We start from the raw sequence: 18,614 nt of genomic DNA, 5'->3' as shown, positions 1-18,614 counted from the left end.
TTTTATTAAAAATATATTACAGTCTGTTTACACATAAAACAATAAGTAACAATGATGAGTGATTTAAAGAAGACATGAAGAGGAGACTGTCCAGTAGTCCAGTGACAGAACCTCAGAAAATTTGAGTTCGGGCTTTGAAATTTATTTTATTATTTTATTTTTAATTTAATTTTTTTTTATTAGATTAGAAGGTCTCTAGCCCAATTTCTTTTTAACCTTCGAGGAATATTAAGAGGTAGTGTGAGAGAAGACATGTTTTTGATAAAGGGGTTAGAATGATTAATTAATTTGGAATGGAATTTTTTATAGTAGTTTTTAGCAAGTTCATTAACTGTTGGAAGTTTTAGGTCGTTATGGAGAGCTGAATTTGTGATATACCACGGAGCATCGGTTAAGAGTCTTAATGAGATGGATAGGAAGGCTTGGATGGGACGGATGTTAGCTGGTTTCGCAGGGCCCCATATTTGAATACCATAGGTCCATATTGGTAATGTAGGTACCTATAGAAAATCAAAATTGTTTCCAATTTCATCAAAATTCGAACTACACAAGTTTACCTATATATAGTTTTCGATATTTTTAAAAATTGCTGTAAGAACAACTTATTGAGGATCTTTGTATTAAAATAGTATCTAGATTTATGAATTATGACTAAGAAAAAAATGTTTTTAACATAAATTAAAAATAACTAAAAAAAGTTGACAATTTCAAATATCTATAAATAACTTTAAAAAAGCCAACATCTTTTGAAACATATCTCATCTCTAGATTATGATACCTACTATAATTATTTTTTGGTGCGAATTTCATTTACCTTTCTTATTAACTTTTGAATTACTACAAAAAAACAAAATCAATTTAGTTAAATACCTACTGCAATTTAGTATAAATATTACCATTTTTACGAATTTTTGTTTGCTTTTCCTTCTTATTTAGAAAAGTGCTGTGCATTTTTTACTTTCGACTCTGCAAAGTATATAAACTTGTCCAATATTTTAAAACCTACACATTCGTCGCTCTGCTTAGGATCTATATAACGATGTAAATAATATTAAAACAAATATTGATTAGTTCAGCTTTACAGCTTTTATTGTTCAGCTTTAAAACACACCTAGATTTCTTTCATTCATTAAAACTTCAAAGTAATATTATGTTCTAAATAAATATATGAAACAAATAAATGTTTACATTTATTTCTTGCAGAACGTGTTCTTTGGAGTAGGAGGAGCAGTTTTCTCATGTGTAGGTGATTGGACATCGGCCAAACAACGAGGCCTTTTATGCCTCACTGTATCTATACTGATCATGAACATCGTAAATTTAATCATATTGGAAATCGGAGAATGGAGATACCTAACACCTGAATCGGTCAAAGATAGCATGTCAAGAGAAGGATTGGAAACGTTAATTTTATATGGTAATTATTACTGTTTTTTTATTTATGCATTATATGTACAATAATACTTAATACAAGATCTTTTTATAAGAAAGTTATTATTTACGAATCTTGTTTTAACTACAAGTAATATTGGGTGAAACAAATTGTGTTTTTTCAGATTAGTCATTTTTATTATTATTATTAATTTTGAATCTTCGATATTGCTTCCCAAGAATTGCCTAAACGTAATTTAACAATATTATTATTCGCAAAACAAGTACCTAATTGGATTTTTAACAGCAATTTTAACTTTTAAGTAAATTAATACCATTTATAGTTGTACCCTTGTACCACAGATTATATATAATTATTATAATTATTATATAATTATTTATATAATCTGTGGTTGTACTTTATGTACCTATAACCTATATAGAACACTTTAGGAGGGTTTACGTTCCTTCCTTATTTTACGATAAGAACTACTATAAGTATTCATTAATTTTAATCCTTTTTACTAATTTTTTTAGTAAGAAGATCCAACTAAATAATTTGCACATAAACCTACTTATTCCGATTTTTGCAATAGAAAATTTGTGATCAACACATTATTAAATGATTTAGCTATTTTCAAATAGACAGTGACACATATTAATGTGCAATTTCGTGCCTACTATACTACCTATCTACATCATATTATATTCATATTAGTATGATTAGAAAAAAACCTACGCTTACAATCGAAATAGAAAAAAATAGTTTAATAGTGTTATTACTGATGGGTAATTATTATTTATTATTAATTGTTATTAATATCTATGAACAGTATGAAAAATTGAAAACAATGCTGATTAGTGATTACCTACCATAATTATATATTTATATATCATATTTCAGTACATTAATTATCCATGTAAGATGTAACTATTGTTTATAAAATGATTACCTATATATTTTATAATCAATGATATAACTAATGATGTTACAATAATTATTAGTACCTATATCGTTAGATTAATTTTTATATTAAAAAATGTCTATATTTGTGTGTACTTATATGATACAGTTATTAGTTTGGTATGATATTAAGTTTTAATGGATATTATTTCATGTGCTTGTTTTACAGCTCGTTACACTACCAGTATAAGCACATTAGTAGCCATAATCGGCGCATTTTTCGATTCGCAGATAACGTTTTGTTGTATGCTACGTGTGGATAAAACACAACAGAATGCAGAACCAGATAACAATTCAGATGTCGATTACATTATGCCAAGGGTATGTTTTCAATTCTTGACTTAATACATAAATTAACGATTCTTCTCGCTTAGAAAATCTATTTTATTATATTATTTACATTACCAATAGTATATATCGATTACCAAAAATAATAAATAAAATATTAAAAACTTATCAAAAACTTTTAAAACAAAACTTGTATATTATCAACGAGTAAAATATATTTCTAAATCTTATTATTATGACCAATGTTCAATGGAAACCTAACCACCTAACTTTGCCCTATTTTTAATCCGATAAAAAGTATTTGTTGTAGAAATATATTAAAAATAATAACATAGAAAATAAGGTAAAGTGAATTCCAAAATTTCTTGAAATATATGTTTCATAAAATACAATGGATTAGAACAATATTTTCTGTGTGTAGTTCATTCGCTATCGCAACCAAATTAAGCTAAAAGTTGTAGGCCACTGCATAAAAATTTTATGAAATTATATGCGGAAATCCGAAAATGTCAAAAAAAAAATGTGCACATCACTCTAAGACATATACATTATAATACAATTAAAATATTTATTATACTCAGTTTTATCAAGATCAAAACAAATAATGTAGGTGGGTAGGTAACTCTGATTACTATGAATAATATGTACCTACTTTTGTCGGATAATAAGTCATTATTAGGTAGGTATCCAATATCTATATAGACCATAATTTACATTAAATTTAATCATCGTTTGGTTCTATTATAAATTGATATTGATCCTATAATACAATGATAACAGTTTTATGACATTGTTTTTGTTTGACTTCTCTTGCATAATACAAATAAACAATTCAGTGATGTTTTTCTTTATGGATATATTAACGTTACAATTGTTAAATAATTCAGTAATCGTATACAAAGAAAATATTGTGTTTATTCTCCATGAAAAGGTATATTCCATAGGATAGAATTTACCTATATTTATACTTTCTGATGAGTATTGGACCATTGCACAATATAATATTTCAATTTTACTTGTCAGATGAGAGCATTATCAATACCTAGTTTTTAAAACAGTTAAATATTTAAATTATTACGTTTAAAAAAATAAACCTAGGATACTAAAATAATTTATAAAATTTTTATGAGATGATGTAACGTCATTACTTTTAAAATGCCAATTTACAACACAACATAAGCTGTGAAGTAAACTGTAACTTAACCAAACAACAACTTTTTTGAGACCGCTTCTCAATATAGTATATTATTATAAGCATAATAATACGTACCTATACGTAATGAGATATTCATAAGGTATCTTATATTCCTTCAATGGGTCAGCCAATTCAATGTTGAAAATCACAAATCCGCAAACTTCGCTTCATATTTTGTTTATTATCATAATTAAAAATAATAATATTCCTGATCGGTACAATTTCGAAACTTGTCTGGAGGTACCTCCACTATTTTTCAGCGTTTTCGAAAAAAATACGGTTGCGTAATTAAACCGCATTAATTACATGTTGTTACCATTATAGTAGTTGAACAGTAGCATACGCCGTGCTACCATGTAATTGACATAGGTGCTTAGATAGGTACGCCAATATTAGTGCAATGGGGCGTGTGTGCCGGTTTTCAGTGGGTCGTGAAGTTAACAAAATGTCTATCAATTACATCCACATCGTTTAACAGAATATGCGTAACCTTAATTATTATCTTGCATAATTTTTGAAATGGAAAACAGTTCTATGATGTGGTTTTCCGACGGTTCTCATATAATTATATCCTATGACATAGATACTATATCTGCAGCTCACCAGTGCAGTTAATAACGTAGGAAATTATGTAGGTATAAGCATATAGCTACAGTGTTAAAAATCAAATTAAATACAACAAAAGTGTATCTAATGCTCGTCCTGGGTTTTGGCATCCTATGCCAATAAATGTGTCACGGCAGACAGTGTCTGAAAATCAATACTGTCTGCACTTTGAACGTAATAGGTATTGTTCGATAGCCATTACATTTTATCATATTATTATCGTGTAGACATAATGAATTTTATTGATTTTATGAGTAGAGATATCGTAGACATATAGTCAAATCAGGCATTTTATTAAATGCCTTGGCATATAGTCAAATAATTTAATGTTTATGCAATTTCACTATCCACCTAGAGCCCAAGACATTAAATTAAATACCTAGTCAATTAGAAATTATGAATAATTAAATGACTAGGCATTTGATGCAATGCCTATTTCATGTCAGACAAATAATAAAAAAAAATTTGTACTATTTTAAAAATTTAAATATATTTCCTATCAGTTATATATTGCATTTTATATGCATATAAAAAAAAGCTTTGTATTATTTATTAATATGAAAAACACGTTGGTAGATAAAAATAATATGTTTAATTTCGTGTTCATTATTACTATGGTTTTAAAAATGAAATCATAAATATATACAGGTGATAACCTGAATATAATAGACGTAGATAATAGTACGAGTATATTGTACGATTTGTACGAGTATGCCCTATAGTCAGTATAGTCTATAGTACGAGTATAGTGAGTATTATATATTCTTATTAAATAAAAATGAAAGTTCCTTTGGTTTTTACCTTGGAAAATTATCGTAGATACTTGGTTGTATGAGAACCACATCTATATTAAGTACCGTGGTACAAATTATAATCTTATCGACCATGACGACCAAAATATGACGTTACGGAAAAAGATAAAGAACATGCGACTGATAGCTTTTTTATTTATTTTTATGATTTCATTTTTAAATCAACAGTAATAGTGGACACTGTTTATATTATTATTGTTTTATTTTCTACGTGTTTTACATATTGATAAATAGTACATAGTGTTTTAGATTCTGAGCGGAGCGAGGAATGTATTGGTTTTACAATGATGTTTATTTCTTTTTCTTTCTTATTCTGTGAAACCTCCTTCTAAACTTGCTCAAAGGTATCAAGTATAGCATCTTTTCTAAAAGGTAATTTTCTTGAGCTGGTACTTTAGAGCAGCGGTTCCCAAACTTTTAGGATCACGGAACCCTTAGGAAATAGTTTGTGTTTTGCGGAACCCTAATGTCTTTACTTCCAACTCAACCCCATTTTTTCTAAAAAAAAACCAATACTACAAAAAATGTTTCAGACATCACATGTCTACATCTGACAGAACACACTTTGGGAAATGCTGCTTTAGAGAGATCATTTTTCGATTTTTGAAACGGTACACGAAATAAAAGCGGTTAAAGAAGAAAAAAGTACGATTTCACGATTTTATAATATTAAATAATTATTGAGGACTTTTTTTTTGAAATTATAACAATATAATTAATATTGTATAATCTATCCTAGAATGATAAACCGTCCCCACTCAGAATTGTTTTTCGTATACAATGATATTACATCATTGAATTAAAATTTAATACCATCCATTACAGTAACCCACTTGTAACCTACTGTACAGCAGAGCGACGTCCATGACTTACCCGCTTTTTTATACATAAAATAACAATAAATAACTGATAGAAAATATATTTAGATTTTAAAAATAATACAAAATGTTTCATTTTTATTATTTGGCTGACACGAAATAGGTATTTAACTAAATGTCTAGGTGAATAGTGAAATTACATTAACATTCTTAGATTATATATCTATAGGCATTTAATAAAATGCCTGATTTGACTATATGCCTACAACAGAGATATTATAAGAATGAATTTTTGTTAGTGTCATTGTCATAGAATGGTGAATTTTTATTTATTTATTTACCTAAACGTTTGATCCAAATTGTATAACAATTAATAATGAAAACAATTACGAAAAAATCACATTTCTAATTTCAATGCGTCCGTGTAAAATAGGCCATTATTAATCCCCATGGCTCAGTTTCTATTTTCCATGACGAGTCTTGAGTAGGAAACAGATTGGTTAAGTCGGTAGAGGTGAGTAGAGATACTCTTGTGTTCCATTGTTTGTAAAATACTGTTGCGATTTATAATATAATTTTGTCGTTTCTGTAAGAGCCCTAAAATCCGCACAATAAACGTCATCGCACCACAGTTAAAACAATATATTGAAATTTGGTTATTGTTGTCCACATAATAATAATTTTTGTCGAAAACATTTTACACATAAACAATAAGGGTGGATGATACTTTTGTTATGTTGTTATGTACCTACACTCAAAATTACTGTATGCGTCATTTCAAATATTATTTTTCTCGTACACTATTTCCCAAAACTTTTTTTTTTTGAAATCAATTCCATTAATCATTACTCATTAGTATAATAATACAACAAATGTCATTAAAATTTGATACTAAAAAATTAAATTATTTTATTTTTTATTTTTATTGTTGCATGGTAAATTATTGCGTGAAATTTAGAGATATGTATAAATTGTGGATGCCAATCTGCTAGCACATATCTTATTTTACTTGTGTTTTGTTTTTCAATGACATAAGTTATTATATTACTCTGCCCCTGAAAGTTGAAATACCAACTACCTATTAGTAATATAGCTTAGGCGCACACGACATTTTTTATTTTGAAGGGACGTTAGGTTCTACATTTTCATATTTATATAATTTAATCAAACAATAAGATTTAAAAATGTCGACCGTAGGATTATTTATTTTTCATTAAAACTTGAATATTTTAAAACGTTTTTTGTTATAGGTGATAAAAAAACACGTACTTTTATAGTATAAAATTTAATTTTAAAAACACTGGTCTGATGTAGCGCTAAACGATAATGTAGGTACCTAATTCATATACTTACGATGGAAATGTGAGCCACTGTAACCATAACTTTTAGTATTATCAATAAAATTATATCAATATTGATTTTATTTATTGACTGCAGAAACTACTTTTACTCTATAAAAACATATTTAATAATTTTCCTTAAAAGTTTTTTTTTTTATGGAGGTGGGAGGGTTGAATCCCTAAACTTCACTTGTGTACGCGCCTGTTTAGCTGCCTCCTGAAGTGATTTTGTTTTTTTAGGATGGTCTAACCTGTCGTCTCTACTATGATAACATTTCCAGATTTCCTTATAGACTGTATTATTTTAACATCGGCGCAACTAGACATTTGAGCTAGAGCGTGTTTATAGATACGGAAATTATAACAATTCCTAATCGATGATATTATGATTTTCTTATACCGTTCTGAAAATATTACCATAATTTCCTAAATTGTCCTAAACAATAAACCTAACGCGTACCAATTAGGTATATATTGATATGACTGACCATAAACGTTCCGTCGTTGATACCGTGTAGGTTAAATCGGAGTGCGTGTTGCGGTCGAACAGCACCGCCAGGAAAACGTCAGACAACAACTACGGCCGTTCTTGGGTGTTCGAGGCAGACGGCACGGCGGGCCCGGGCGGCTGTCCCCCCGTGTACGCGTCCACGGAATCGCTGAGCGCACTCGATCACCGGCTACCGGCGGCGACGGCGACGGTGGCGGCGGGCGCGGCGGTTTGTAGCCGGACGGTGACGCTGAAGCGCAGGGCAAAACCGGTGACGCCGGTGGTGATCGTCGAGATGGACGGCACGGGCGGGCGGCCCACGCAGCTGATGACCAGCTTCTCGCGGACACCGTCACCGGTTGGCCTGTCGGAGAGCTCGTCACAGGACTCGGTGTCCGCGGCCGCCGTGGCCGCCGCTCCAATTTACGAGTGCCTGGAAAAGCTGACCGAACCGTCCGTGTACCGATCCCGCTTGAACACAGCCCTGTCGGCCAGCATCCAGGAGGCCATCGCATCTAGTGACCGACCACCCCGGAGCCTGTCGCCTAGGCCACCACCCGCCGCCGAGCCTGTCCAGTACGCATCGCTGATGGAGGAGTTGCAGAAGACCATCGGCAACAGACTCTCCAAACACGTTGAATCGCCCGAAGAGAGGTGAGTGGAAAATCGGTCACTGCAGACTACGTTTATACTGCACAGTGATGTTCCCAAAACCTGATTTTTGGATTTTTTACTATCTTTGTTTAATAAAGTAAATTTTATTAAATGCTTAATATACTCTTGGACATTTGAGATTTGATGGTCTGTAAATAGTACCTACCTTGTAGTGATTCTGGTGATGACTATCCTTTATAAATTATTCAGCAGATGATATTTTTTTTACATAATTTTAATCTATTTTATAATCAACATTTTAACGAGTGATGTCAGAATTGTTAAACTTATTATGTGTACTTACTAAGGATAAAAATATATTATGAGCTTTTACTATATAAAATATATTATTTCAATAAACATTTTGTCCATATTTTCCTAAAACAGTTTATAGATAATAGATTCGTTTCAACATAAAATAAAGCTATTGTTTAATTTTTAATTGATTTTCAAATTATAGTAGATATGCCAATATTCCATACTATTTTATTAGCATTTTTAAATTTTTAAAATATCCTGGATAGTGACTAATAGAAACGACTAAGCAAAAAAAAAAAAATAAAACTTCATATATATTAAATTTATTTAAAATAATTAAACAATCGTTAATAATTATTAACTTTTGCCATAGTATTGAAACCCAGGATAGTACGTCATGGACAATTATCATTATTAGGTACCTGTATATGTAAAGTTTAATAAATCATAAACACTTTTTTCAAATTCTGGTTAAAATATGTTATCATTAAAAAAAAAAATATCTGCTCAATAACTTATATATAAGTTTTATAAGTAAAAAGGGTACTTCTTATTTGAAAAGCTTAAGTCTAAATCGTTCAAAACGTCTCAAGCACGTATTCGAAAATTGTCTCTTAATTAAATATATTTAAAAATTCAGATTTTGAAGAGTACAGTATTAAAGAAAAGGGGAAAATTAAACGATCTGCTGTAAAGTAGAAGTCAAGTGTCTCATCATTAATTAAACTTTATAATGGGTGTATTTAATTTGAATCCAACGATAGATCATCGCAAACGAAAAAGGATTTTAAGCGAAGATAATCAGCTAGTCTATAATACCATAAGAATCAATACATCATCATTCATCACTTACATATAAATTGATTATATTATAGACATTACTATTAATTATTACAGTACCTAATTGATTTGACTTTTAGTAAATTATATGGCACATATAAACTATGAAAAACTTATAAGCATTATCATACAATTAATCTTAATGTTTAAAAAGTTCATTGTGTATAAATATAATAATATACGTAAAAGTTTTAAATTGTATAAAAAAAAAAAAAAACTATATTGGTTTAAATATTTAATTTCAACCAAATTCGACTTAAAATGTCTTTAAAAAAATCTTGCCAGTGTAGGTATCTTAATATTTTTAAATAGCTATAATAATAACATCGCATATAAAGAACTTTGTATTTTTAAGGATTTGACCGTATGAATGTTTTTTTTATCGATTTCTATAGAAAAAACACTAAAAAAAATCAAAAATTTTAAATATCTTATATTATAAAGAGTTAGAATATTTTAAAAATTATAACACAATGTTGGTCAAAATTTCAAGTAGCTACGATATTATTCGTCGACCGAACAAAATATAGGTTAATTCAAGGTTTAAGAGTTTAGATAATAATAACTACATTTTTTTAAGTGTCTGTAATGTACAGATTTAAAAAAAATGTAATCAATAATTTTGTTCTAAGTATTATTTTAAAATATTTAAGCTATATTTTCAACGTTAAAATTAGAATGTAATATTCTATTCTGTATTAAATAATATTGATAAACAATTAAAAAACCGCGATATTACTGAACGATGTAGAAAAAAATGATTATATAATATTTTCTACATCGTAGATCACGTCACCGCGGTATTTTAGACCATTAAACCATGACATTGTCTTTAATTGTTCGATGGTATAACCGTGTGACTGTAAGTTACCTAAATTATTATTGTTCGTTATAATATTATATACATATATCGATATATCACAATCTATAATGTTTCCGGACAGGTCAAGACCCCGAGTTATTCGAGTTAAGTATGTTCACGTTCGTTTTGAATGATGACTTCTTATCAAAATAGGTTTTATGTTTTGTAACTTTAATTTATTTACGAATTTATGATGTATTATGACGAATGAAGCATCATTTTTAATGTGTGGGGGAAAGCAGGGGATATTATATGATAGGATAGATTATATGCACTCTTCTTAGATCTTAGGTACTGCCTTCAACGTTGATAAACGATGATACATTTCGACATAAAGTCGTGCGCAGGAGATATGCCGGCTATGCAGCTGAATACCCTGAAACTCGCTTTGGGGGGTGAAAATCGAATCTGGAATATTGAAATATCCAATCATCAGTTATAAACTACCATCAAGTATTTACGAAATACATACTTTATGTATTTTGTCATGGCATTTGTTACTATGTTTTAAAATTAAACAGTAGATATTTCAATATTTGTGTGTGTATTATCAAAATTTTACAAGCTTAAAATAACTTTCAGACTGCGCCATTGTCAGACTTCTGCACACCCTGAAAAAGAGGTCTGTGCACGCCTATGCATTTCACCACTTGCTGGTATTTGTTTTTTCAAATGACACCTCAATGGTTTTTATTGTATATTGATTAAAATATTGAATTATGCAATTGTTGTTTAGTACCACTTCGAAAGACCTAGGTATTGGGGGCGACGATTCTAAAATATTTTAATACCTTATATATTCCATATTTTGATATACCGGGATAGTTAAATGTTAGTATTAAAAATAAAGTTGAAAGAAACCTACCAGCGATCGTATCGTCACGACGTCACTTATATGAAATATATTAAATTATAGCAGTTATATTAATATAATCACTCTCAATCGATATCAGCGGACTAGGATACAGTTTTTAATTTTTAAGATAAGTATACTTAAGCATTTTTAATGCAAATGCCTATGGCAGATACTCGTATAGGGTTGCTGCCGTTCAAGTGCCAATTTGGAAGGATATTTCTGAATTATCTGGTTCTACGATGACGGTTGTCAGCGTCACACCGTCTATAAATTATTACTTAGAGTCTCTTCTAAATACCAATTATGTATTATCTTCACCCTTGAAATCCTCCATATTTTAGCAAGACATTGCCAAAAATGTCAACATCCCATACACATATATCTCATATATTGCATGTGTATATAGTTTAAAAATGAAACAAACATTTGACATGTGCATGATTTAATATTTTATAGATTCAATGCCGACCTGGATGACGCACTACAAGACATCCAAGATTTAGAATCTCCAAATGGTCATAGCAACGACCGAACGGATGACAGCAGCGACAGTGACGCAGCCAGCATGAAGACCACAAGAACAGTAATACTGAATGGTAAGAACGCTGATGACTTAGGTTACGTATCGATGCGCCAAGATTGCGCACACTTGTTGAGCGTGTACGACCAAGTTGAATGCGAAATGCCAGTAGAACTGCCCGAGGAGACAAACAACAATACGATTGGGTTGGACGCCACGGTTATTAAGACTTCTAGTAAGGGTTGGAAGTCGTTGTCAACGATGTTAAAACGAAAACATAGAGCTGCTTTAACTTTAATACCCGAAATTGAAGCATCCATTATAAAATCTGAATGTTTGGCGTACTTGTCAGAAAAAGAATTGATTGAACGATACGACCGTAATAAATTGGTACACAGGGTAAGACGCCTCGATAAATATGGTGATAACGGTGAATGGTGATGGTGTATAATACTACCGCTGCGGTATATTCGTTTGCATGTCAACGCTCAATATTAATACTCTTAGGAAAATACTAATGAATTCAGATATTATATCTAATACCTAATTGGTATTTGGCGCTTAATTACACATTTTTTTTTAAGTTTTTAAAAGCATAATCATGGTTTAAAATTAAAAAACAAAATTTTTTCATCAATATAACATTTTATATATATTTATATACCCACTAAAAGTGCTATAGCTTTATTAAATAATCTATATTCAATATCCTTTGCTCAAAAAAACTTCAAATCAATATCTTCGTACCTTTTTTTGTTTTTTATTAATTCTAATTCCGGTCTTTAAGTAAAAACTAAACAAACTGCAGGAAATTACTAACTACCTAGTTCCTACTATAATCATTTTAAAGATTGAATATTTTAATTTAAATTATTAAGTTATATCGTAATTATAATGTATCTACTCATTACATAGATTTACGAATGAACCAAGGATACTAACATAATGTATTATAATTTTAATATCGTGATAAGACACTACGTACTAAATACGGCATATCCTTAAACAATTTGCACTTTTCATAAAATAATTTAAATAATGATAATAATTATATTTTTACTAACAACGTTTCAATTAGAAATTTAAACATTATTTTATTTATTATTATTCAGAACATTGCTGTAGATGATGTTTGCAAGTAAACATTTATAATACAGCTTTTATGGGTAAAATAAATAGAAACACCATGTGATTTTTAAAAATGTAGAGGTATGCATTCGTACAATCAAGTAATAAGTACCTATATTAATTTTAGAAAAGTTTTCAAAAATTTACAAAACTTTAACCTGAAATTACCATGTAAAAACAAATTACTAATAATACAAATTCTCAAATGCTAAATTAATGTAATATGCACTATTAAGTATCTATAAAAAAAAAGTTTCATGTACATTATTTATAGCTCCCCATAATAATTATAGATAATGATAGATATACTACAATATAATTATTACAGAAACTCATTGAACACTAGAAAAAAAAATAAAAGATCGAGTTTCTGTTAGCGAAAGGTGTTCAAAGTTGAAAATTTTATTTACAATTCATATGATTTAATTTATTCTTATAAACTATTATTACTTATTATATTGTATATTATATTACTTACACATTCGTATAAATTATAAATATTTTTAATAATTGTAATTAAAAATACATGGCAAACCTATAAGACAGACCTACAGCATAATTGTATTTTCATTACTCTGAAAAACATAAAGAATAATTAATTTTAGTCGTTTCTAATACATTTAATAATTAACCCCGATAATACAAGATTTCATAAAATAAATATTTGAACATGCAAACTCCAATAGAATACTAAACATTTCCAACTAGGGAGTTGATTTTAATTAAGCCTTCATGTTTTATTCACCGTATATAATATAGGTATAAGTACCATGAATATGGACAAAATGTCTTACGTAAAAAACAAACAATAAATACTGAAGGTTTTTAATTTATATTGTATTAATCTAGCAAACAACCAACTTGAAAGAACCCTTTGGCTTTTATTGTTGTGGTTATTTATATAATATGTAAGAAAAATAACAACGTTACTGCAGTCTGCAGGTGATGGTTTAAATTAAACAAAAATCTCTTTTTGCCCATAGGCATAATTGCATTATTGTTAATGATGCGTCATGATACAATGATCATAGTATTATGATTATATCATATTATGAAACTACAGGTCTACAGCGAGTGAAATATGTACTTAAGTATAATAGATACAATAATTTCCCTATTACATGTATAGTGTACACTTACGTTATAATTATTATACTCATCAAACATAATTAAATTGAAATAGTATCCCAATCATTCAGTAAATCGATAAAAAAAAATTATTATCATATTGGTTATATTAAGTTGTTAACATAGCAAAACGGTGGCTTTTAAATTATAGTCATAATATTAAACAAGTTACAAGATACATTTGTTATATATAATATAATATAACGACTAACGATGTTTTAAAATTTTAATTTTCAGCAAATCGAAGAAAAAGTTTGGAAACAAATTAACGGTGCTTCTGAAACCGATTCCCCTTGCTGACCGACTGATGAATTGTTTATTTGGTTATTTAATTGAATTTATATTATTATTAATAGGTTTAATTTTCTATATTATATACAAATTTTTATCTTGTGTTATTGAACCTATTTAAAATGGTGGTATACAAGCAATCCTTCTTAAACTATACATGTTAAATGTTATACTTAAAATTTATATCTGATATATTATATCATACAATAAAAATTACATAAAATATTATATTCACCATATCTTTCAATCATCATTCGTGTTTAAAAATAACAAAAACAAAAAACATTAAATTAAAAACCCTAATTTACCATTATTCAACATAAAAAAGGATATCATTTTATTTTATTTATACAATGTACGGATATCGTTAAATATTTTCTCTCGAGGTTTTTGTAATGTATGTCTCTATTATACATATTAATTATACATACATGAATTATTATTTATAAAATATCTATAAATGTTGTTCAAGTTCGAAAAGTTGTGTTCGAAAAATAATATATATACAAAAAAGACTAGAAGACTAGAGGTATATAGTTTTATTCTTGGTTAGATTAAACTTGCGATTTATCATTAATATTTTATCTCATGTTTATGTATAGTTAAATAAATTATTATAAATTTGTTATTTATTTTTGACTGTGATTTTGATGTTAATCAATATTCAATATTTCTATATAATATATATAAACATATTTATATATATTATGTATACATATTAATATATGATTGATATAATATAAAATATACATTATACATATTGTTAGTAAATAGATATTTATAAAAATAATTTATAAATGTTCAAATTATTTATACATAGATAACATGTGAAATGTATAAATTCAATTTATCATGAATATGTAGAACAAATAATACTAAAGCATAAAAATATATTATATTACCTATTATAGAAAATTTATTTTTATTGTAAATATTATATTAATTAATCATCACACAAGTTGTGTGACACAACTGATTTTAGGCGCATACGCAATAGGTAATACCTATATACCAAGAGCGTATTTGAATCAAGACCATGGGGGGAGGGGGTGAAACTAGTTTTTCTTTTTCCAGCTTAAATAAATAAAAATATGAGTACCAGATTTAATTATTAAATATTGATTTAATATATATATAGCAACATAAGGTTGGTAGGTAGTCAAATAACAAATTCAATTTTCCTTTTTTTCATTTTAGAAAATTTGTCGATTATATTATCAACTGATATAACCTATGCCTGTGAACATGCAGCAAAGCCAAACCTATTAAGCGATTTTGGCCTATTCTGGAACGTAACCATGTTTTCAATCTACAAAAATATATTTTAGCCAATATTAGCAAGTAAATAGCAATAGTATATGTAAACAGATAATATGGTCAATTATTATGATTACTGTTTGGCTTAGGGTCTTCTAGCTCTTAAAAATACACAAATACGCAGGCAGGCATAAAAATCTTATTAATAAATGTTAAGTACGATATCATTACGATTTACGATATTTATCAAACGGAAATTGTTTTAATTAAATCAATTTATTATATAGAAAAAATACGAGTGACGGGGGGTCGAATGTCCACTTCGCCTCCCCTAAAATACACCCTAGCTATATACTGCACAAAAAAGGGCGACCAGAGATAATATTTAGGAGGGACTAAAATATATTTTCGAAGGTCTTTATCTGGTAACTATTTGCTAAAAATTTGACGGGTGAATTATTGGGAGAAATAATATTTAAATTGCGTTTACAAATATATGTTTACTTTTCGGTGATATACCTACTCTATCGATACTTGAGTCACCAAAAGACCACAATTTAACCGGTTACAGATCAGATTGATAGAATACAACTAACTTCTCCATTTAAATCTTAAATCTTCAATGAGCATTTTATTAAATTAACCGGTTACAGATCGGATTTAACGAGTACGGCGGGATTGTGTGGCTACTCAAACAAGCACACGCCACACATTTTATAGATCGGAAACACTTTTTTATCAAAAACAGAAGACAATTACAAAAAACAATACACACTTAGCCCGTACTACGATCGTTGCTTCATTTTCACGATCGTCATATCTACCCTGATAAGTGGCATGTTGAACTAATTTTGGGCGAGGAACAAAAATTTACACAAGATAACCCACCCAGCCTCCACACACTTGTCCATCATGAAAAAATGTCTACCACAACAAAAAATTAAAAATTACAAAATTAACCAACCAGCTTATTGATCGTCTGTATTTTCCTAAAAATGCAATGTCACCGACTGATCGACTATAGCCGTCTACGGCTATGGACCAATTGCGCCTAAAACAAAATTTGTATTTAAGGGTCAATATACCAATTGCGCTGCATATATTTTTGGGTCAGTGTACCAATTGCGCTGCATATATTTTTGGGTCAGTGTACCAATTGCGCTTCTTATATTTTACGGTCAATATACCAATTGCGCTTGTATTAAAATTTGCCTGATATTTATTGATCAATTGATTACTAGCTAAAGTGACTGGTTTTAATATATTTTATACCAGTATCGGGAATTTTATGAAACATTATTATTATCACGCACATATTTTGATCACGGAAGTATGCATTTGAGTGATGTACGAAAATTGTATTATATATTTTTTTAAATTAGCATATTATTATTATACCTCGTGGTGACTAAATGAATTATTTAAATATCTTAATGTAGGCAATTGTTCTTTTATACTTATGATGATTATATTCTCCTTTCCTCGTAGTGAAAAAATGTATTATTGAACAAATATATTATTCTGTAAACTAACCAAATTATATTATTCTAAATTGTAATGCCATGTTCAAATTATAATTAAAAAAAAATATTATTATTATTAAAGCATGCAAAATACAAATATCATGTAAACATCATATAAACTCAAAATCTTATTACTTTATGATTTAACCACCTATTCTCTGATTATTATTAATATTATTTTATTTTAGATTTCATTGACTAAACTGCATAAACCTTGTAAAACTGTATAATACATGTAAAAAATGTATAGAGCGCAATTGGTCTATCGACCCTAACATTTTTAGAGCGCAATTGGTCTATCGACCCTAAAATTTTTAGAGCGCAATTGGTATATCGACCCTTAAATGTTTAGAGCGCAATTGGTATATGAAAAGGTAATTTTAAGCGCAATTGGTAAACTCCCCCGTCTACATCGACATACTGATTTTTTCGGCATATTAATTTACTACTAATGACCACATTTTTTAACTATAATTAACAAGTTTTATGCTGTAGTTTGTGGAACGTATGTGACATATTATTAAGTAGTATATTTCTATTATGTTTATGATGCGCCTACCTAGTCATTAAGATGGCTAGGTATTTTGTGACGGGGGGAACACATCCACCAACAATTTTGAAGGAGCAATCGTTCCAAAATAATACCTTCGCCATGACATTACCTATACCTACTCCCCCCCCCCCCCCGAATCACTCCGTGAAAACGGGACTTCATAGCATGTGCGTTCGACGTCATTAAGTAGGAAAATATTGTTATCGTCTCAGCCCAATTTTATTATAGCTCTACTGGACTGACCTATCTATTAACATTAAAACATTCCCACTTATTTTGCATAGTATGCATTAAATAATATTACATTCATAACAACTACTGTCTACAACATACAACAGTACATAAATATAAATTTAGTTCAGATTGTTTTCATTTGTATATTTGAAATATACTTACTATTTTCTGGAGTGCATTACAAAAACTAATAATATTACCTAAGCAAAATGTTTGGTTTTATTTTTTATTTCATCAAATAATTTATTTAAATTCTTAGCCAAGTAGACAAAATATAATACAATCTCAAAAGCCGACCTGTATATTTGCACAAGGCACAACCAATGATTTATATCCGATTATATGCTATATTACATTTAATGTTTCGTAACTATAGGTAAATACTGATATAGTATTAGTCATCAGTTAGGTAGGTACCTACCTACTCGATGGTATCTGCAATAATCTATAGATGAATAATAAATATATAGGTAATAGACATAATAAAAACATCGTAATATTTCCTCTCAATAAAATAGAATTTGTTTTCTCTGAATCATAACTGTATAAAGAAGTCGTATAATCCAAAACATTTAATAAATAATAACATAAGAAGGTATATTATGATTGGTTTTAATTATCATAGA

At 28.8% G+C, this 18,614-nt stretch overlaps 1 protein-coding gene across 6 annotated transcripts in view; it reads left to right on the top strand.

Moving 5' to 3' along the window:
- LOC107172240 (uncharacterized) overlaps positions 1–14,649 on the top strand; it is a 36,434-nt gene extending 21,785 nt beyond the window's left edge. For all 6 annotated transcript variants that reach the window (XM_089219761.1, XM_089219762.1, XM_089219759.1 and 3 more), the window contains 5 exons: positions 1,204–1,417; positions 2,505–2,656; positions 7,913–8,538; positions 11,811–12,273; positions 14,368–14,649. In XM_089219761.1, the coding sequence (XP_089075887.1) occupies positions 1,204–1,417; positions 2,505–2,656; positions 7,913–8,538; positions 11,811–12,273; positions 14,368–14,430 (1,518 nt within the window). In that variant the 3' untranslated portion in view covers positions 14,431–14,649. The remainder of the gene's footprint in view (positions 1–1,203; positions 1,418–2,504; positions 2,657–7,912; positions 8,539–11,810; positions 12,274–14,367) is intronic.
- The last annotated feature ends 3,965 nt before the right edge of the window (positions 14,650–18,614 follow it).

Source organism: Diuraphis noxia, unplaced genomic scaffold (genome assembly GCF_037042655.1).
Source record: "Diuraphis noxia isolate RWA-SAM2 unplaced genomic scaffold, SU_Dnox_SAM2 contig0002, whole genome shotgun sequence".
NCBI lineage: Eukaryota > Metazoa > Arthropoda > Insecta > Hemiptera > Aphididae > Diuraphis > Diuraphis noxia.
Note: the sequence above shows the minus strand (reverse complement) of the source record. Positions and strands in the feature narration are given on the sequence as shown.